The 23,416-nt window shown below is 40.0% G+C and overlaps 1 protein-coding gene across 3 annotated transcripts in view; it reads left to right on the top strand.

Annotated features, from left to right (window-relative positions):
* The first annotated feature begins 460 nt into the window (after positions 1–460).
* LOC121955710 (estrogen-related receptor gamma-like) overlaps positions 461–23,416 on the top strand; it is a 40,153-nt gene continuing 17,197 nt past the window's right edge. The window contains exons 1-6 of one of the 3 annotated variants that reach the window (XM_088089566.1): positions 461–707; positions 10,735–10,864; positions 11,053–11,176; positions 13,033–13,108; positions 19,941–20,192; positions 20,996–21,153. In XM_088089566.1, the coding sequence (XP_087945692.1) occupies positions 11,167–11,176; positions 13,033–13,108; positions 19,941–20,192; positions 20,996–21,153 (496 nt within the window). In that variant the 5' untranslated portion in view covers positions 461–707; positions 10,735–10,864; positions 11,053–11,166. Of the gene's footprint in view, positions 752–10,734; positions 10,865–11,052; positions 11,177–13,032; positions 13,109–19,940; positions 20,193–20,995; positions 21,154–23,416 lie in introns of all 3 variants that reach the window. The other 2 variants (XM_088089568.1, XM_088089567.1) reach the window with 2 other exon arrangements.

Raw genomic sequence — 23,416 nt, 5'->3', positions numbered from 1 at the left:
AACAGAACTTCCTCTTCCAAACCAAGAAAACTATAAAATAGTAGTTTCTTTTCCAAACACACTCGCTGCTCCTCTTTTTTGAGCGCCATACCTGCCCATAGGAATACATGCCCTCTAAATTTTTCCAACTCTATCAACACATGCATCACATTCACATGCTGACTCAACATCGCTGAAACATGATGCTCTCTCTCTCTCTCCCTCTCCCTCCCTCCCTTTTCTCTCCCATCTTTGCGAGGCTGCAATAGAAATCCCTCCTCTGTATCTATGGGAATACAGGAGCGCTGTGTGTCCTCTACACTCCCCTCTACTCACCACCTCCCTCTCTGCATATAAGGGAACGCTGGCCGCCCCCCCCCTCCCCACCGCCCCACGCTGCCCCTTTTCTCTTAGACACACTTTCTGTCTGACACACTCTCTCAGGACTCCCCTGCGAGCGAGCGAGGCAGGTAGGTAGGTAAACTCAGCACTGGATCAGAGTGAGACGCTGAGAGGAGAGAAACAGGGAGAGAGGGGGGAATGTGTGTGAGTGTGTGTGTGTGTGTGTGTGTGTGTGTGTTGGGAGAGTGTGTGTGCGCTGCTGCATCGCTGAGCTACAGAGACCGGAGGCGAGGAGAGCTGGAGCGTTTGTCCTTGAGACTGACTGACTGACTGACTGCAGCTGTAGAGCGGAGGAGCAGCCGTCCAGCCAGTGGATGAAACTGACTGTAAGTGCTGAGCGAAAGGCAATAAGACGAGCAAAAGGGAAGAAGTAGGTACTGGGTTCTTTTTAATTGCAGCAAATGTGTTTTTGTTCTTGTCTGCTTAGAAACAGTCCAGTGTGTTTGAATGGAAACAGAGGTGTGTGTGTGTGTGTGTGTGTGTGTGTGTGTGTGTGTGTATGTGTGTGTGTATGTGTGGCCAGGTGAAGGTCTACTCTGCTCCCAGGTGAACTCATCTCTCTGGCTTTTTATTGGCTCCCATCAGTTTGCTTTCCAGCCTTTGTGAGACTTTATAAGTTGCGATTATTCCGCTTTTCAGGTTGTCTGCAGCGGCGTCCACTGTGTCTTTGTGTGTGTCTTTGTGTGTGTGTTCGTGTGTGTGTGTGGCGTCAAGAAAGATGTCAGTAAACATAACATTACTGTTCGGCCACAGCTCCCCTCTCCTCTTCCTCCCTGCTTCTGTTGACAGATCGATAGTTATGCATCTATAATTGGAAGTCATCATTTATGGCGACCCTCCAAAGCGAGTCATTATCATGTGTAATCTTGCAGAAAATTACATTCTGACTGGTGTACCTTGGCGTGGCCAGGAAGCAGCGACTGTGCTGAGCAGGCTGAAGGATGACCAGGAGGTGGGGGACCCCAAAGATTGTGAAAGGGTGGTGTAGGGTGAGGAAAGGGTCAGGCCAGGGACACTGAACTTGCTTTGCTTAGGGATTTTGGGACATTTTCAGATTTTAAGAGGTTTTTCTGTTTTTTAGGACATTTCTAGGATTGTAGGACATTTATAGGTCTCTAGAGCATTTTGGGGATTTTAGGACATTTATAGGATTGTAGGACATTTATAGGTCTCTAGGACATTTTGGGGACTTTAGGACATTTCTAGGATTTCAGGACATATTTAGGATTTTAGCATGTTTCCAGGAGTTTTAAGTGTTTTTAGGATTTTAGGACATTTCTAGGATTTCAGGACATTTCAAGAATTTAAGGACATTTCTGGGATTTTAGGATGTCTCTAGGATTTTAGAACATCTCTAGGATTTTAGGACATTTGTAGGATTTCTCAGATATCAGGACATTTCTAGGATTTTAGGACATTAGGGGCTTAGCTAGGACCTTTGTCGGGGGATGTGGGGGATCCTCCACTGGCACTTTTTTATAAATAAAATAAGCTCTATTTTGACGTTATTTTATGCGTTCTGGTCCCTTATATATACTAAAAGTATAAAAACGAGTCCCAGTGTGAATCACTTTACTGTTACTGTGAATTGGAAATTGGTCGTGGGGCCACCTGGCACCATATTGGAGGCCAGATTTGGCCCATGGGCCATAAGTTGAGTATCACTGGGTTAGGCAACGGGGCCTGGTGTCGCATTTTGCCTAAAAGCGAGGAATCCCAGCAGTGCCCCAGTGAGTGCGTCTGTATGATCAGATGAGGAAGGACAGGAAGGAGCGTATGGCGTCACAGTGTGAAGGATTAGAAAGACGAAGAAGGTGATAGAATCAGAGAGAGACAGACGACTATCGGCTCTCCGTGGTGTGAGACGCTGTCGTGAGCAGAGACTGGCTCACCTGTGGAGCTGCTGACAGGATGTGTTAGGCCACATTTAGAGGGATGGCTCTAGATGGATGGGGAGATAGAAAGAAAGCCAGAAGGCGAATACATAAAGCTGTGGTAGACTTTTTCTTTTTTTTAAACCGATATGACAGGATGGCTCTTTTAGTCTCTGTGAGCGTCTATGTGGATTTGTTTATTGTAGACATGCTGACAAAGAGCCAGAGGGCTAAATTTGCCACCTGTGGAGATAAAAGTGATATGATGAGATAGACTGTGTGCTGAGTTTGTGTGTGTGTGTAGTTATGTGAAAGTGTGTATAATAGTTCCTGACATCAGCAGTAGGTTTGTGGTGCTGACTCTCAGGATTTCATATGTGTGTTGGACCCGCACCGGCGGCTCCTCACCTGAGGTCCTGGAACCAGGTGTGTGTGCGTGTCTGTGTGTGTATATTAACTCGTGAAAAAGCATGTGTATGAAGCACAGCTGTGCAGATTTAATCTTCTAGATTAAAATCCCAAATCTCCAGTGGTGGAAGAAATAAAGGTAGCAATACCACAACAATAAATGACTCAATTACAAGTAAAATTCCTGCATTTAAAGTCTTAGTCCTGAAGTAGTAAAGGGTTCAAGATGGACCCTATTTTCTAAGGGCGTAGATTTCCTTTCAATATTTGGGGCAGGGGGGACATATATGAAATAAGGGTTGGGGGTCATCCTTAGACATCCTTAGACATCCATGCTAACATCTCTGAAAACACTTCAGATTTTCAGAAAACACTACATATCAGAAAACAAATCACCATTTTAGAAAAAAAAACAGAAAACACTACAATATTTTAGAAAACAAAATATTTTCAAAAACACTTCGATGATTCAGAAAACACTATATTCAGAAATCAAAACATTTTCATAAACACAATAAAACAATTAAAAAAAACACTACATTTCAAAAAACATTTCAGCTTTTCAGAACACTTTTCAACATTTCAGGAAACACTTCAGCACTTCAGAAAACACTTCAGCATTTCAGAAAACAGTAGTGTTTTCTGAAACGTTGTGTTTTGACCCTAAATGGCACCATAGATCCCTGTTTTAGGATGGACAGACATGCATTAGAAACAGTTAGAGACAATCACTTTACTACATTATCAAGAACCAGAATGACAGTATTAGGTAATAATATAAACATATATAAAATATATATGAATAAATACAAATATATATATATATATATATATATATATATATATATATATATATATATATATATATATATATATATATATCAACATGGATTAGAGGAGATGACCTTCACCACAAAAATGTGCAAATAATACACAAACTCAGTGGACTCAAGACTCTAGACACGATTAACACAGAGTCATAGGAGACATGAGAGTTTTCCTGTTTTTTTCCATGTCAGTTTCCAGTTTACTCACACTGAGAACCTGCAGTGGGTGAACTGAGGTTAATGAGCTGGAGACCAGAAGTTGACCAGTTAATCCAATACAGGTTGTTGAGAATATGAAGGGGCCTTGCCACGGTAATCCACATTATGTAGTTAGGGTTGGATTGGTTACATAATCGCCCAAAGAGCCTCCAGATGGGCACCTGCCAAACGACAACATGACATGATGACTGGACTGTGGGGAAACAATGAAATGGACTCCATAATCAGGGTAAACTTAAGCCACATTACACTTCCATTAGAGTCCTTAACAGTGCTTTTAAGTAATCAGAGCTTATCAAGTTTGTGGTCAGAGCAGGACTGTAAAAAGCTGCTGAGAATGTCAAAGAAATCTCTCCACTAGGGAGCAGTGCAGCCAAGTTATTTGGGTATGTAAAGCAGCTGTAAGCCTGTGATTCTACAGCGTTTCTTTGTGCATTTACACTCAATTTGTGCAAAAATGATCCAAAATTAGCCCTAATGAAATCCAGAATGCCTTCCTGTGCATATATGTTTCCCAGCACTTCCTCCCCAGTGGGATGTGGGATCTCCAGATAAGTGAAAGCCATTTAAAGACCATTGACTCTCCGAGGACCTCGGCATCACGTCCCAGTGGCTCTTACTGACATTTCCATGGTTACGTTGCTTTAAGCCTCTCCCAGAGGCTTTCTACAGTTTCCTTGACCTCTGATCCCTGTACAGTGTGCAGCGGATCAATAAAATGAAACTGATCCTTTTCCAATCTGTCACTCAATCCATCATTTTATGCATCATTTCCCTCCCATTCATCTATTTAAAGACATCAAACTGTGCAGACAGAACACAGCTCATCTCTGTATCACGTTTCTCTCATTTTCATCTTGTTTTTCGGCTCCTTTTCCTTCTTCTCTTTTTCTCTAAAGACCCTCCACTTCCCAAGCAGAATTATCTGCAGTGGCCTCTTCTTCTAGAAGACAAACTAAACTTATTTAACACTGTGAAACCTGGATCTACATAGGTTTCTTGTGTTGCGTTCAGACACTTTTCACAAGCATTCAAACCTTTGAAACATCTGCAAATTTATTTGATTTTTAAAAAAATGAAAACATGGCTAAAAAGGCAATGAGTTCCTTAGCAAGAGAAATTAGAAAAAGCTGACGAGAATAAACGAGAATGAACTGAAAATTAGTTTAAAAAAGACAAAAAGCAGAGAGAAAAATATTTAAGGGAAATATTTTTTGCAGTAACTATATATTTTATGTTAATTATATTTACATTTTCAGCACTTTTCAAGCAATTTCCTTTTTTATTTATTTATTTATTTTTTAAAAAAATTCTTTTCTTTTTTTGTGCACTAATTTTTTCAAGCAATTTTCTTTTAACCTTTTACTGACTCCTAGCTAATTTCAGTAATTTCTTGTGAAGTTGTTCATTGCCGTACATGTCTTTAATTTGAGTTTAAGCCAATTTTCAAGGAGTCAAACACTGAATGAAGCAGTTTCACGTTACAAAATCAGGGTTTTTCCAACGCTACTCATTGTGGATGGTTTTCTAACTACACAAAAATGCTAATGTCCCTATCTAGAGCCAGTGTTTGTGTGGTTTGTCCACTCTGGGCTACTGTAGAATCATGGTGGTGCAACATGTCAATCTCAGTGCACAAGGACCCGCTCCCTATGAAGATATAAACTGCTAATTCTAAGGTAACAAAAACACAGTGATTCTTAAAATAAACATACTTATTACATTATACTCAATTTTTGCCAGAATGTCCCCCTAAATCCTGCACACTGGACCTTTTGGTGTCAGGTGCTGTGTCTCTGCAGCGAGACAACGGTGTTTGCACACAGTGTCAATAGTCTTTCTCTCTGTCTCAGTAATTGATGGATGACTGTGAGTCAGGCATAAACTAAGCAGATTACACTCACTAGATCTGAGGGCTGATGCTAATGTGTGTGTGTGTATGTGTGTGTGTGTGTGTGTGTGTGTGTCGGTCTGTGGGGTGGGGGTTGGAGTCGCAGAGTGACTGTCCAGTTTTGGAAGTCAATCTGACAGCTGTCCCCGGAGGCAGAGATTTGGTGGCTGTGAGTTTAGGGATGAGGAAAAAAGGGTGAACACACACTCACACACGTGCAAAGGGTGTCTGCTTCACTTTTTGCTTTTCTTTCTTCTGAGAAAACGGGATGCATCTGGTGAGCGGGGGTCAATAGCTGGCAGCTGGGCGCTCTGTTACAGGCAGCGTCCCTCCGGAGCTGCTATTGAGCTCCTGTCTTGGGTTCAGCCTCGGCGGTGTAAAAATATTTTTGATGTTTAACTGCAGCCGTGCGTGTTCAATTTCATTGAGCTTGTTTCCATTTCTTGTTTCTTCTGGGTTTTGCTTTGGTTCATGTTGTTGTCCTCTCTGGCCAGTTTGTCATTTGTCTCTTGCGGTTTAGTCCCTTTTGTAAAGATGTTGTTTATACGCCCCTCAGGTTTTTATTTCATCTGCAGTGTACAAGCTGCCTTCTTGTCCCTTTTTATTCTTTAGCTAAGTATATTTTTGACATCCAGACATTTCAGTTTGTTTTATACACTCTAAAATGCCTCTGCAGCCTGACTGATAGATCCTGATCCTGACAGCCTGGTTGATTAAATGTAGATATTGATATTTGAATGTTTAAAGAAAAGGATATATCAGCTGGAAAACGTAAATTACCAATTTAAACAATTATTTTTGACACCTCAATTATGTATGCATTAAAAATAAACTTGTCAGTGCCCTTTAGTTGAAACTATGCAACAGAGACACTTTTTTAAAATGATCTACACGAATACATAACTTTAGGAATTCTGTCCTGCAATATCTTGTAGGCCTACTTGGCCAAAAAATAAGGTAACATTGGCTGGTAGTATTGCCATGGATTATTTGCGTAATGCCCTTGCTCGCCTTTATATAACATCTAACAAAATTTATTGTGCAATCCGAATTAGATTAGAGAAGAACATTTATATAACAGCAATAACACATTTCCATGGGGATTTTCTTGCCTCTGGAGCCAGCCTCTAGTGGCCATTAAAGGAACTGCAGTTTTTGGCACTTTGCATTGGCTTAATTTTTCAGCCCCAAAGACTGTCGCTTGGTTAGCTTGCTAACATTAATTACCACCTATTTTATACAGTCTATGATTAGCAATAAACACAAAGTACAGCTGCGGCTGATGGGAATCAAGGTTATGATAGTTTACTAAAATTTAACTGAAAACTAAATCTAAGTCTGAAGAAACATTTTAGTTGACTGAAATTTAAAAAAAAAAAAACACTAGGTGAAAACGTAAATAACAGAAACAATATTTTAAACTTACGAAACTAACTAAATAAAATTAAAATATAGTGGAAATGTGTAGTTTTTTTTTTAAATTTGTCAACACAACGAGCATGAGGAGGCATTGGTATGTTTATTGAGATTGCGATGTCTTTGTCTGGACCAAAGCGTATTTGTAATATCATGCTTTTTTCTGAATTTCAAAAATCTTGCCCCTGACAAATACCCCCCCAAAAAACAACTAACAACTAACTAACCACAACTAACCAACACTGAAATTTATACAAATTGAATAAAAACATAATAACCCAAGCTAGGTAATTTTCTTGTACTTTTCACTAATTTCTTGCTAATTTTGGGATCTTTTTTTTTCCCGCCCCTTCTATGTTTTCAAAAGAAATCAAGCCAATTTGCTTAGGTTTCACCGGGTTAAAAAACTGACACAATGATGGCTCTTTAAGAAAAGTTAGCGGATAACCAAAGTTATGACGTGTCATCCTGGACCAAAGTGTTGCAGCAACCGATCTCCGAAGCCACGCTGCTAGCATGGCTAAAAATTGAACAGATAATATGACATCATAATCATTATTTGCAGCCGTAATCTGAATTTATTCTGAACCTCTTAATTTCAGTGAGAACAACTCCTGTCCAGTCTGTAACTTTTTTATTTACATTACCTCGAACGACATCAGCCTCTGACACAGAGCCACTGCAAAGTGAAACAAAAAGCTTTTGTACGGTGGAACACAATAATGTGAAAATTATCAGAAAAACAAACTGCTAAGCTGCGTTCGGATTTTGAAGTGGTTCACTCGACGCCACTCCGGCTTGACTCAAGTGTGCCTTACTATTGTTTTGGTATGTCTCGAGATCACTCAGCCGGTGCCAAGGAAAATAACCATTGATAAAATTATTAATCTCAAGTTTTGATTTCAGTGTGAATATGTGAAAAACCCCTCAACTTTCTTTGAGCAAATAAAGAATCCATTGATGGCAGCTGCCAAACTAAAAGCCACCGAGCGATAAGAGCCACTCCGCTTTAACGTCAACATTCGGTTTCCTAAATGGTTTATAAAAGATAATTTCTCAGTGCAGATAATGTTTTATGTGATACATTAACTTTAGGAGATTTGATACGATAGCAGCACTCAGTGTCTGGCTTTTTGTGCTTTATGGCTGAGATAAAATTATCTACCATTACAAATCACACTCTTTATCTTTTATGGGTTTTTATACGTGCTCTCTCCTTTGTGTTTGCATTTGTTTGCGTTTGTGTGTTTGTTTACACGTGTTACATGTCTTTGAATGCGGCTGCTATATTTCTGTTTGGCGAGCTGTTTCATGTGGTGCGTAATAAGATAAGGCCCACTCCATGCAGTCTGCAGTCTGGCCCTTTATCTGAGCAGCAGATTAGCGCAGGTGATTTCATTCCTGTGGAGGTTGGTTCAGCAAAGGTTAGCTCAGAGCATGAATGCAACGTCGTGTTGAGGAGACGGGAAAAGACAGGACAAGACTGAAGTGAAAAGAGCAGAAATTCTGAGGTTCATGTGCAGGGACGTAGCACCAAAAATTCTGTGTCCTATGCTTAAGCATCTCTGTGGGCCGCTCGCTAGCTATAGAGTCCCTCTGGCAACTAAAAATGTATTTAAGAAGTCCTTCATTCAAAGTGCCATCAGTATCCTCGACTCAACAAAATAACTGATGAGTTTTTAAACCACGGACAGACAGTGACCTGAACCTGTTGTGTCCATAATGACCTGTTTATGTGCGCTCTTTTTACTAACTGATTGTTTGCAGTTTATTGTGCTGTCGTCTGTGTTAGGAGGGCCGAAGACAAATTTCCACCCTGGTGGACAATAAAGATATATTGTATTCTATTCTATTCTATTCTATTCTATTCTATTCTATTCTGTCACTTGATCCATGTCTCTCTCTAATGCATCTTTAAAAAAAATCATTTTGTCAAGTCATTTTGCTTTCTTTCTTTTCTTTTTTGGAACCCTGTTTTTACCGCCTTGGGGAAAGACGTGACGGCGTATGATGGTGCTCCATTGCTAACACTTGCTAACATCTGGCTTTTTAATGCAATCGGAAAGGTTACAATTGGCGTTCACTTCCAAGACAGATGACTCTACAGTGGGCACGGGTGTTATTCATCTCTGGCTCCGATCAGCATTGATTGAACGCACTAATTTTAGCTTCTTTACTGGCGAGATGCAATGACAAACCTCCACTAATTACTGTCCATCTCCGTCTAAGCAGTGCTAATTGTTTTCAGAGACCTTAATCCATGCTGCTTTCTGCTGTTTACCTTTTTGCTGGCCTGTCTGTGATGTCGAACATGACACACCAAAATGCTAATTTTGGTGGAAAAGAGGTATTACTGTGTTTAGAGACAAATCCTAGTGCAGGGTTGTACTAAACTGTTTTGCACTTTCAAGGGGTGAGACAGGTCTCAGAGAGCTTCCACATTTTTTTCAATACAAAGTTTAGTCTTTCAAACAATGTATTCAGCCAGTTTAAGCCAGTTATTGCACAAATTATTTATAAAAAACAATTGCAAACAAAATCAGACTTTTGATTCCAGGCCTCCCATTGGGCGACGCCCCTGCATACATGTACCAAACCCCCTTTGAAATCTGTATCATTTGGGGATTTTATGGCCGGTTGGTTTCGATCACCATGTTTAACCCCTTGAAACCTGATCCAATTGGCTTGATTTCTTTCAAAAACATGAAGAGGACGACGAGCAGCTTAAAAAGAAATGGCCCTAAAATTAGCAAGAAATTAGTAAACAGTGTCATGTAAATTGCCTTAAAATAACAAAGAAGGAAAAGAAAAAAAAAGAGCTAGATTTTTTTCCGGAACTTATTTAATTATATAATTACGAGAATAATAAATATAGTTTTCCGGACAATTTTCGAGTTTTTTTTCAATAAATCTAATAATCCCCCCAGATAATTCTCAGATTCTTTTCTTGACACCTTTAACATTTTTTTTTTTGCAGTTTGTGGGACATTTCTTATTAATTTGGTCATTATGTTTTTTCTCGTGTTTTTGAAAGAAATCAAAACAATTCTTTCAGGATTTCCAGCAACTATTTATTTGTTTAGTGATGAAGTGAATTCACAAAATTAGACTCTCTGTTAGAAGTTATTATTTTTTATTCCTTTGAAGGCTCAGGTGGGACTGTGAAATATGTTACTGTGCTTGCACACTGATGGAAAATATTGTGTCGTATATTAATTCAGAAACAACTGGAACAATGTGGAAAGAAAATATTTTATGCACTCTACTCTATTCTGCAATATTACTATGATTTATTCAATGCTCCATGGCAGGCTTCCACAGTGAGGGTTGTTTTGGGACCTCGGGGGTGAATCATCACGATTTGAATTTGACCCATGACTTCTAAACAAGCAGTGTATCTGAGTGTGTCTCTCCACACAGTCAAACACACTGTAAGGCTTGTTTTCTGTGTATGTTTTCTGCATTAATAGGGATCTGTGTTTCTGGCAGATCACCTGTGCATCTGTCTTTTAAGTGGTTTAGTACGTAGTGTCAACAGCTTACATAAGACCCGTTTAACCCTGTGCTACTTTACTCTCACTGGAGATAAAGACAGTAATACTTGACAGTATTCATTAGTAGACTGATTAGCTGAATTATTGTTTTGTTAATATTATTTGGTGGACTATTATCTTTTGTTTACTGACTTCTCTTCAAATAAAGTTATGTTAAATTGCAGAATGCATTTTAATGGACAGTTGACTCCAGAATCATGGACGAGAGGCTCGTGCTGGTGACGGTGCAAGATGTAAACAGTGATGTCATCCTCCTCGGCTGAGCTGTAGCGTTTGCCAGCTCAGTGGCGCTAGGTGAGCTAGCAGTAGATGCACACTTCCTCCTCATGGTGACACGGGTGACGGGTGTAGTTTTAACACACTTCCTGCATGAAACTGCTCACAGCAAGTTCTGTTGATTAACTTGAGTAACTGGGTCATAATTTCTACATAGAGACATTGCTTTTGAGTTTTTCAAATGTATTTTTTTTGGGTACTTTTAGCACCACAAGCCGAGTGCCATCTAGTTCCATTATATTGCAGACAAGGAAGACATCTCTACGGCAGACATCTGCAACACTCTGCAACTCACACCAAAACAATCTAGACCGATTAATATGACTACAGGTAAGAGAAATTATATGTATTGTTGATTTTGGGGATTAATGTCCCTTTAAATCAGCACTTTATATGATCACAATATAACACATTGTGCATGTAAAGACGGTGCTACCAGACATACAAAGTGCTACACAAACAACATCAGGGGAGGAAAATACTAACTTGGACACAGAAACATGCATATGCAACTTTAAACATTTTATAACTACATTTAGTTTCCCATATGGTGTTTTTTCTGTAAATCACACTATGACTTTTTGCACCGGTTAACCTTTTTCTCTCCATGCCAAGCACTGCTTACTGTGCCTCTCATTTCGAGTGCACGTGTGTGTTGTCAACGAAAGGCGAAAAGCATCACATTAGGCACATAGCCATAGCTGATAGGATCAGATAAAAGTGCTGTAGCAGTAAGTCAGTTAGGGCTTGATTACTAACTGTGCATGTGTCTTTCTAGCTGTCCATATGTTTATTTCAATCAGTGTGGGAAGGTGCTTGGTTTTGTTGATTTCTAGAAATGTGCAATATCAACTTTTATGTTGGAAACTGGGCAGATTTGATAAAGTTAAAAAAATATTTAGTATATATTTCTTCATATACCAAATGTGGTAAAAATGACATAATCAAGTGGAAAATAATAAAAATGACAAATTCCAAGGCAAAAGCCATTGATGGCGGTGGAATAAAAAGCTGCAGTTTGAGTTGATTTCAATGGTGAATTTTTTTCACTGATCAGTATAAATGTCACACTTGTGTTTACACAGCGTATTTTAGACTTATTGTAGGAGATGAGCTGGAAATTCTAAGATAAAACAAAAATTCACAGTCTTGCCAAAAGTTATGCAATATGCATGAACACAGCCAAAATTATATATATATAAAAAAAAAACCCTAAAGGTTGAAAAGTGTGCAAAATGCACCAAACAGTCCCTAAGTGTTAATCAGAATCAGAATCAGTATCAGAAATACTTTTTTGATCCCTGGAAGGAAATTGTGGTTCGTTACAGTCACTCTGATGCCAGAATAGAGAAGTATAAAAAAATATAAATGTAAGAAATACAATAATAGACAAAGAAATAAATTGTGCCTTATGCTGCAATACAATGTATAAAACTAGTGTGTAAGTTCACAATATAAAATTAAATATGTGTGCAATACAATAGTGAACAGCAGATATAAACAAGTAAGAATAACTAAGAATATACAGTATATGTAACATTTGAACTACATCCAGTATTCAAGAGTTGGAAGAATATTGCACATTTGAATAAGGGCACAGAGAATTGCTGTGGTTGAAATAATTTACCAAATATTGCAGTTGAGACACCTTAAATAATTCTCAGTGTGAGAATTTTTCTTCCACATTCCCACGTAAATTTCTTTCTAATAATTAAAACCTAAAACGTCCTCTGTTGTCATCTCCACCTGCCCCAGTGAGAGCCTGCCTCCCATTGGCTCAGAGGACAGCCAATCAGCTGCCAGCTCAGCGCTCAGGGGGGTAGGCCATTCAAATGTGTGTGTGAGTATTCATGAGGGCCAGCTCCGCTTGGAGACCCTTGTCACACACAGCCGGCTAGTCACAACAGTCAGGACTTCAAAGGAGCCAGTGTCCAGGGGGGTGCTGTCGGTGAGAAGTGTGAGTGACAGGAAGACAGACGCGGGGACAATGAGACGAGTTGAGAGTGTGATCCGACACTGGAGAAGGCAGTAGATGGGGACAAAGTTTTGAGGCAGAGGAAAGAGAAAGTGACAAGCAAGTGCAGGGAGAGAGAGAGAGTTTATAAAATCTGCAGAGGAGAGGAAAGATAAAGAGCAGGAGAGCAGGGAGACAGAGACAGACGTCCAGTTTTTTTTCTTCTCCTCAGAGCATGGTGGTACAGTGCACATGGATTTAGTCGACCTCTACCTCCCGGAGTGTTTCACCTACCACTCTGACGCAGAGTAAGTACTCCCACCCTGCACAGTCACTGTAACACGCACGAGCTGTACCTATGAAGTGTCGCGCAGGTGTAGCAGCAAAGTGAGCTGGAATTGCACGAGATAAGATTTCAGATGTCTGATTTGTGTGTTTATGACTCAGAAGTGTCTGCTGGTGCTGCACGAGAATTATGCATTGTAATGCTTTTGAGCTTTTGGAGTAGATCTGAATATTGCAGAGTCAGTTTCATTCATAACACACCTGTGCGCTTAAAGTGATCTGTATCAGAGTGAAGTAACTGGGGTCCATCAAACTCAACCCAGGTGGTTAACCTTTAAAAAAAACAGATAACCAGCAACTTGACAAGACATGGACCAAAACAGACAGACAAACAGACAAACAGACAAACAGTTACAAGAAAATCACTTGGAAAAAAAAAAAAAAGCAAAAAATGGAAATAGTGATTCAATTTTTTAATTATTTTATATATTTTATTATATAAATTAGTCGATTAGGAAAATGATTTAAAAAATAGGGAAAATGTGTCACATTGTATTTATAAGTTTTATTATCATATACAAAACTATTTTACAGAATTATTATTTTAAAGTATTTTTTCAGGAAATTTCTTTGTTTTTTGTTGATTTTTACTTTGTTTCGTGTTTTTGTTGGTAATTTTTGGGAAATGTTCTTTTCCTTTGTTTTTCTTTGCCAATTTTTGGGTCATTTTTTCTTACATTGCTCATTGCCTTCTTCTCATCTTTTCCGAAGAAATCAAAACAATTTGCTCAGGTGTCTGGTTTTGTTTGAGGCAGAGAAAAGTTTGGGGTTCCTTCACTGTTGGGGTGCTCATGTGTGAAAGTTTTAGGTTGGACAGTGGTTGCTGTTCTCCTGTCCCATTTATTGTTAAATGTTTAAGTTGGGAATGCCTTTTATTTGACAAAATTAAAGACATTTTTATCATAAACTGATGCATTAAAAAATCACCAGATTGCAAGAAAAGGCTGAAAGTTTCCTAGAGGAGAACCTCATCCCCCAAAATAAAACCAAAACCAATGCCCTTGTTTTGCATGTTTGCTTAAAAATGTACCTAACTGTTAATCAACAGTCAAAGTAGTTTCTGAATAGTTTTCTGTTAACTTATTAATAAATTATTTAACTAGTCATTTCAACTGTATTGAGAAATAGGATGTACATAGGTATTAAAATCCATTTTTTTTTTTTTTGTAATTTGGGAAAGTTCTTTGGAAATTTCCTATGTTTTGTGGTGGTTTGTTTGCATTGCTTACAGTTGTGATTGTTCAGCCTGTTTGTTTGTAGATAGTGAAGGAGAGTGGACCAGTTTGAGGACAGCCTGGGTCATCCAAGGCTGGTGGTGAAAATCTTCACGGCGTGCACAAAGCAGCCGAAATCTTGTGAAAAGATGCGCGAAGCAGCTGTTTGATTACCCCGGGACAGCTTTTTGATTGCCTTTCTTTTCTGTAATCATAAAAGAAATCATGTTCATTAGCATCACTGCGGCGCTTTCATCAGCTGTGGCTTAATCACTGAGCTCTGAGAAAACATCTCAGCGAGCTTTTTTATGGGTCGCTTCTGTATTTTTCAACCTGGATGCTATTTTCTAATGTTTTTGTGTCTAAGTGACTAATGGGAACAACATTTTCTGAAATTGGTCCAGTATTGAGCGAGAGTGCTGCTGCCGGCAGTTGTAAAACAGGCTGCAATGTAACCACTTGGGGCATTTCTGCATTTATGGAACAGCTGCGGTGTGGAATCGAAAACATGCAGAACGAATTTAAAAATGTTTCTAAATACAACATTTTGAGGAGATATGAGCTGGTAGACTAGAGGGGAACTGGCACTGTAACGAAAACGGGGCAAGATTGGTAGATCGCTCCTTTTAGTATGACTTACTTTTTTTGGTTTGATGTGTGTTTCTTTGTTTTGGTATGTGTGTGTTTATTCAGACGGATCTGTTGTTGTCAATTGTTTGATTTGATCGAGGTGTGTATGGTGAATACTTATGCAGAAAGTGGTAATGGTCATCCATAAACAGGTGCTCATTGGATCCAAGGACAAAAATGTCCAAAAAAAGAGGGCGAGGTTTGACTTATTATTTCTTTTGTCAATAAGTCGAAACCAAAAAATACCAAGGCACACTGTTTTGCAAAAGTTAAAAAGCCTTTAACAAATGAGCTTTTTAACTTTTACACAACAGTGTGCCTCGGTATTTTTTAAATTAATTAATAAATAAAAAAATAAATAAAAACTGTGCTTATTTCAAACAATGCCAAATGTGTTTTTTCCTCAAAACTCACAGCAACATATTGCATAGCCTTGGACAGAACTGACTAAATTTGAATAAATTTCACATATTCAAGTAAATTCTTAACAGCCAATCAATCAATTATTAATTAATTGTTATCATTCATAGTATGGATCCTTTTAATAACACTATGAAAAACAATCTGAGCCCCTCAGTGGAAAAAACAAGCACTTTTCGTGAACGTAAATTGACTGTGCGACCATACCCTGAGTGGTTACATTGCAGCCTGTTTTGTGGCTTAATTGCTTAATACTGGACCAATTTCAAAAACTGTTGTTCCCATTAGTCACTTAGTAACAACAAAAATATGATCCAGGTTGAAAAATACCAAAGATACCCTTTTAGGATTGGAAGTAATATTACCAAGCAGAGAAAGATGACAATTGGTGGACCAAAAAGACAGCAGAGGACGAGCAGATATGTAGACGCACAGGTCGGCTGATTACTGTTGACAGAAGCAACCAGATAATGGGAGAAAAGGCTGCAGATGATCCCCTGTATGGCACGCGATCCATGTTTCCAGAGCCTGCGGGTGCAAAGCTGCAGCCACAGGCACCTCATCTCCCTGCTAACAGCTTCGTCCAAACCCTGACTAAGGCTCTTACGGCTGGCTTGGGGTGCCGCTGATCCCTGCTCATCTCCTTATTAGTAAAAAAAAAACACAACTGAGACCCCAATGACCTACTTAGCTGCTCCTCGGGGTTGGCGTTAGGGCTGAAAGGTTAGCAGTATTTGTGATGTTTGATGATATTTGGGAGAATCTGTGTCGCGTTGCCTTTTATTTTCACTGCAGATTTGCCTCTATTTTTTTCTTGTTTTATTTCTCTTGGTCACTTTCCTCTTGTTTTTCCTTCCCTCCTTATTTTCTTCTCGCCCTCCTTCATCCGTTGGGTCATTGTCTGCATTATGACTCCGCTCATTTGAAAGTGAGTGTTGCCTTCTTTCTTTTCTTTCAACACCCCCGGGTTAATGAGCCACGGGACTGCCCCTTTCTTTCTGTCCCTTCCCGGCTTTTTCACACTTCCCTCTATCTGTCTGCCCTCTCTTGTAATTTCCTTTCCGCCGCTCCTCTTCTTCTCTTCTTCCGTCTCCCTGTCGTTTCACGCTGAATTTTTTTGCCCTTTGTTGCCGAGGTGCAATTAGAGTTGTTTTGGATACTGGGACACAAAGGATAAGGTAGATAACTCTGAATACCCACTGACAAACACACACACACACACACACACACACACTCCCTGATTTATCTCCGCTGTAGGAGCCGCACCAACCGTCGTTTGATGGGCTTTTATGTAGAGTTGTAGATTAGTAATCTGTCAGAGTGAATATTACATCACATCTGATCACCCCACTCTAATGCCATTTCATTATGAAAGCAAAACACCAGCACCCCTTCGTCGTCGTCCTCCTCCTCCTCCTCCTCTTCTTCACCCACCCTGTGATGCATTATAATGGGAGAGCACAAAGTATATCTCACTCTGTACCTGTCAGAGACTTGACACGGCAATATGGACGCCTGTGATGGATAGCCAATAAGTAACCAGTGAGTCACCTTAAAAGCAAACTGAAATCTCTTCAATGTACTGTTTTTATAGTCTTCAAAGTGGATTGGAGGGTGAGAGATGGCAACAGGAGCGAGGGGGAGTTTAGAGTCTTGTTGATTGGTTGCTTAAAGGAATACTTTAACCCCCAAATGACCATTTATATATCAATTAACCACTACAATTACTTTTTCTAGCATTCCTGAACAGTGAACAAAGAATCCAAAAATGCAGGAAATTCTTGACGAATTGAAGTAAATGGGGTCCATGTTTAACAGCAGCAAAACTACATAAAACATGTGTTCGCAATTCTCGCACAGCTCGTGCAGTATAATTCAAGTCTCATTTATCCAGCAGTAGGCTCAGCTCTTCTCAAACAGACAGCTGTGTATGACTGAAAAATAAAAGTGAAACTTATCTGTGCTCTCTTCAAAGCCAATCTCCCTCCCCCCAAAAAATGTGATTTCATCTCGCTGGACACAGACATTGCTGCTCTACTGCTGCCTTGATTGTTTTTTTTTGTTTTTTTTTTAAACTTGTTATCTATTTTTTTTCTACTAGGTCATGATTTCTGGAAAGAGACGTTGTTGTTGAGTTTTTTAAATTTAGTTTTTGGTGGCACTCAACTTTGGGTGCTCAGCACCACAATGATACTGATACTGATAAACAGTACTACGGGTTAGAGGGGAAATATTTTGATTGTTGGGTGAACTGAACCTTTAAGACGCAGATGCTACATTGCTACAGTTGCTTGGTTTCCTTTTAGAAACGTCTACATTTGGCTCTTTTTGGTAAATTCACTCGTTGTCAGTCTGTCTTTTACTGTGTGTCCGTGCGTCTGTCTCTTTGTGGGTTTTGTAGAGGGGTCAGTAGCGCGTGCCCATGGTTTACTCTGGAGGTGGTTAAGAGCAGCCTGTCCCTTTGCCTACCAAATGACTTGTGGCCGAGCAAACGCTGATTTACATGGCAGGAAACAGACCGAGTTGGACATCCACCTCACCAGGCCGAGATTAGAGTTGCAGAGATGTACAGCTGTGTGTGTGTGTGTGTGTGTGTGTGTGTGTGTGTGTGTGTGTGTGTGTGTGTGTGTGTGTGTGTGTGTGTGTGTGTGTGTGTGTGTGTGTGTTTCTCTGCATGTGGAAGTGTGCGACATGAGTGAGACAGCAGGGGTCTTTTTAAAGTTGGCCTGGCGACAAACAGTTGCATGCCTGTATGTGTCGGAGTGTTTATGAAGACACTTGCTTTAAAATGTGTCTGTAAGTGTGTGTGTGTGTGTGTGTAGGAAGCTTGAGCATGTTCCTGATCACATGAATCTTAAGTGTGTGTAGAGAAGTAGAGAAGCCTGTCTGTGGTTTTTATTTTTACATCCACACATGAATGCCTGACGCCACGATGTGAGTAAGTGTGTGTGTGTGTGTGTGTGTGTTTTCAGTGTGTGTGTGTGTGAGTGTGAGCACACATCACATGCCTGTGAGCCTAGTGTACACCTCAGCTGGTTTCAGATGCTTTTTTTCTCCTCGTTGTGGTGACAGAGAGTCTGTTGTGGTCACGTCTCGGTCCAATAATAAAGTAATGATGCTCACTTTAACATGCAGGCAGGAAGGTTTATTTAAAGCACCTATAATGGAAGTATTCATAGAAAGTACTTCTAAAAACAGCTTATTAAATGCTAAAACTTAAGATATGTCAATTTTTTTGTCGTTAGAAAATATTTAGAGAATCTTGTCCTTAAAACCAGTCTTAATTTGACTTTTTAGTGTTTCTTTTGGATTGGCTTTCCATGTGCAATACGCAGAAAATAACATTTTTATCTCGCACTGCAAATTATTTGTTCATGGCTTATTAATAGACATTTAATGTCTCCACATTCTCTAACAGTAAAAGAAGCTGTTAACTGTTATAACAGCCTGTTAACTGTTGTAGGCTGCAGAGTGTTTGAGAGGTCGAGTATGATGAGTAACTGAGACACAAAGAGACAATAGAGAGAGTGAAACAAAAACAAAAAAAGGGAAAGATGACCGTGTTTGGATGACCATGATAGTGACGATGAAGCGGATGATTGCTGGTTTGGCTATTTCCCTACGTTTGCTTATGCTATCTGCATCTTTAAAAACAAAGCAGTGTAATGGACAGCAGCTTTGCATATGTGGGAAATCACAAACGGCTGGTTTAGATGAGACAGAGATGGATGGATGCATGACTGAAGGGGCGTGGAGGTTGTCGAAGCATCGGGAGGCTGATGAGAAAAAAGTGTGTCATTGGAAGAAATACTGTAAGTTTTTTGAGCATTTTAGCTCTGTATGTCATTGGAAAATACATATATGACTTCATAGATAAAACCTACAGGCGGCCAAAATGGGAAAGAAAATATCAGCATATTGACTATCGTCAAAAAACCCAAATAAAAAATAACTTTCGTCATATTTGTTAAGAGTTAGTAGTAGTACATTAAATCCGATGAGTAGTTTTGTTCTTGTCTTCCTTTTGAGCTAGCTATTCGCCACCTGTCTTCTTTTGTTTACTGGTCTTTAAGTGCATGCTGTTGGTGGTTTTGCAGTGTCTGCATGAGCAGTGATTGCCATTGCCTTCTCCTGGCTTTGATTGGTTGTCTTAGTTCAGGTGCTGTGGATTTCTGCAAATGCCACTAGAAGCACAAAGTAGGCAGATGTACTGGATTTTATTTTTTTTTAGACTGTCAGGATATTGTGAAAATTTCAGCAAATATTCTTCTTTTTTTTTTTTTAATAAAATTGACCTACTGTAGCTTTAAAGGCAATGATTTTTTCAAAGCTGACTATTACATTATTACTATCTGTCTAAATGATGCCTGACTTAATAAAACCAGCCAGTCGTTAATATTAATAACAATACCAAGGTGACTCTTTATATAAAGCTTTCACCATCATGAATATTTATAACAATAAGCTGCATATGTGATCATATATACTGGTGGTAAAATGTCTCCTATATCTCCCTCTCTCTTTTCCTCAGACATCTGGGCAGGATGTCAGTGAGGGGCTTGGACCCCACCTGTCCCACCACTATAAAGCGTGAGCCCTCCAGCCCGAGCCCCAGCTCTCAGGGTGATGTCAGCCCGGCCCAGCCCAGTCCTGGAAGCTCTTCCTCGGACACAAACTCCAGCTTTGGGCCCCCGATCAAAGGCCACAATCACAGCAATGGACTGGACTCGCCAGGCCTCTACGGTCACACAGCCGGGTTGGCCAACAGTGGAGGAGCAAATAGGTTGGTGTATGCATTTTTAGAACTTAAGAAACATCGCCAAGGTACAGCAGTTTCTATTGTGTAAAGATGTTGAAAAACTTATTCATGCTTTTATTTTTAATAGAATAGATTATTGCAATGCTTTTCACTGACTGTCCAAAACAACCAACTGAAGAGACTCAAAATGACTACACAGAGAAACAAAACAACACGATGCAAAACTGCTACAGAGAGACGCAAAGACTCTCAAAATGATAAAGAAAAGGGGCAAAACATTCACAAAATAAAACATGATGACTATAAAGAGATGTAAACAGCTACAAAGAGGCACAAAATGATGACAATAGATGTAAAGCAACTACAAAAAAACTCAAAATGACTACAAAAGACACAAAATGACTAGAAAAAGATGCAAAGCAACTACAAAGAGACCTAAAATTACAATAAAGAGGCGTAAACAACTACAATGATATTCAGTATTACTACAGAGTGACACAAAATTACACCAAAAATGCAAAGCAACTACAAAGAGACTCAAAATGACTATGAAAAACTGCAAAACAACAACAAAAAGAGGCTGAACAACTATATTCTGTGTCTTGCTCCTGTGTAGGTGAGGTGGTGGGGCGTTCAGCATGTTTGTGCCCAGCAGCCCAAAGTCTCATGCCCCATCTTCAATAGAAATTACACCTCAGATTATACAGTGCCTTATTTTCTGTGCTTTACCCCAATTTAGATGCTAAATAAAAGTATTATTACTATCTGACCACATTCCTCTTAATTTGTCCCCTTTATATCCTCCCTCCCTCTCCACTTCCATTCAGGAGGTTTGTGGAGGAAGAAAGCCAAGTGAAGTGTGAGTTCATGCTGAGCTCGGTGGCCAAGCGTGTGTGTCTGGTGTGCGGTGACGTCGCCTCGGGCTACCACTATGGCGTGGCCTCCTGTGAAGCCTGCAAGGCCTTCTTCAAGAGGACCATCCAGGGTAAGAGAGAGACAACACACGCTCAAAACACACACAGTTTTTATGCTCAGTTTTATACTTAGTAACAGAGTTTATTGTGCATGGCTGATAATGCCTTCCTGCATCGTATAAACCTGTTTTACCAGCAACATGGTGCAGATGCAGTCATTTGTTTTGGCGTAAACAAACCCCGATCAGTTAGCTCTCAGCTTCCACCTCCTGCCTCAAACTGCAGAGAGGCTTTAAATGAAGACCTGTTTGCAAACAGCTGATATGCGGTTAAACTTACAGCGCGTCGTGTGTATAGTCAACATGTTTGAGTTTTGGCTTTAAAGCGTCAGATAACATACGGTGCTGAATGTGTGCGGTTCACCCCTAAAGCTGTTGGTGGCGAGAGGCCGCGGCATGCAGCAGTGTGGGTGTTTTAAAAGGATTGTCCTGTGCTTTGTTGGGCCCGTGGCCCAGGTCGAGGACCCGGCAGGCTGCAATGTGTTTAGGCCTCCAGAAGTTGGCTCGATGGATTCAAAGGGCAAACAGGATGAACGGCTGTTCTGATCAAGCGGGGAGATCTGATGTCTGGCTCATCAGATACTTCCTGTTTCTGATCGAGGGTGGCAGCTGAGAGCTCCTGCAACTGGCTGAGCGCCATCGGGCTTAACGCGCACTTTTGGCTGCCTTGGCTATTACTCGCAATTAGGTGTTGGGAACATGTGTTTTTGTGTGAGTGATTGCAATGAAAGTCAAAATGTCATTGTAGAAATGAATCAGCTTTTAAAAAAAAAAAAGATATGTCTTTTGTGCTTTTTATATATTCGCAAGATGTAATGTTTATTCTCTACCAATTTCACACATGGAGATCAGTTTACTCATCATGAGGAGTCCTTCACAGCCTGTGAAAACAGATGTAAAATGTCATCTGTAGCTCGGAGGGAACTTTGTGAAGTCTGAGATAATAATACTGATGATGTTATAGTGATGTCATCAGGGTCATCTCAGTTGCTATTTGAGATTACACATTTATAACAGGACCCTGAAGGTGAGGAGTTAAATAGGTGTAAGTATTCATCACGTGGGGATGAACAAACATAAGATTCCCTCAAGTTGGATTATAGGAAGTATAGGATCCTGTTGTTTGGGGAAATGACCCACAGAAAGAACTAAAGCTGTGTTTCCATCAGAGGCTTTCGTTATGGTATATTTGGTACCAGAAGTAACACCTTCGAACAGGTACCCAGACCTTAGATCTGTTTAGCATTTCCACTGCAGACAGTACGCCTACATGTGGGTTGTTTTCACTCGCTGCTCCGTCCAGCAGCGCTCACTGTATTTACTTGTTCGCCGGTGATACAGAGGGAAGTCTGCGCCCCGTTTATCGTCCACACCATTCACACAAAAACATTGTCATTTTATAACACATAACTATTGCCACATTTACACCTTGCGTCCACATTACTAAAACAGAGACTTTGCTGACCCTGTTTTAGATCGAAAACTCTGGTTTAATCTGGAAAACTAAGATTTCTGAAAACTATGATACCGACACCCACATTCGCATTATTCCTTTGAATAATGCTTCCGGCACCAATCCAATATGTTTCTGTATTTGCTTTGCAACAACTCCCAATCTGTTTTCTGCCGCCTTGACCACCAAATGGGGCATATCCGCCAGCATGTTGGTTTGGTTCAGTTCAGTTCAGTGCTCATTTTTTTGGCGTTTCTATTGTGAAAAGTTTTGGTTGGCACCTTACCTCTCTGCTTGGTGTACTTAGCACACAGATAAAGGTGGAGCTAGAAACACTGTAGTCCGTTCACTGGCAGCGAGCGCTGCTGGACGGAGCAGCGAGTGACCCAGCCCACATGTGCGAGTACTGTCTGCAGTGGAAATGCTAAACAGATTAGGGTCTAGCTACTTGTTTGTAGGGGTTTCTTTTGCTTCCCAATGGACTACACTGAAAACCTTTGATGGAAACACAGCTTTATACTCGTGTGTTGCTTTCAGTTTCAGTTCCACCTTGTCTTTGGGCCAAGTAAAGAAGTCTCTGGTCTTACTTTTTGTCATCTCCACAGTATTATCTGTAACCAAGCAAGCAACCGCATAGTAGAGAATCTGCTTCCTGTTTACACCGCCACGTGGGCCTAGTGAATGCTCATGCAATGACTGAGATTGTTTCTCAAATGGTGCTAATAGCTCATATGTACAGATGTTGTTAAATGAAGAGATGATGAGTGATAATGTTCTTGCTTCTGTCCAGTTTTTAAAAAATGTGTTTTTTTTTCTCCTCCA

Source organism: Plectropomus leopardus, chromosome 16, assembly GCF_026936395.1.
Source record: "Plectropomus leopardus strain MGB_pleo_1.0 chromosome 16, ASM2693639v1, whole genome shotgun sequence".
Lineage (NCBI taxonomy): Eukaryota > Metazoa > Chordata > Actinopteri > Perciformes > Serranidae > Plectropomus > Plectropomus leopardus.
Note: the sequence above shows the minus strand (reverse complement) of the source record. Positions and strands in the feature narration are given on the sequence as shown.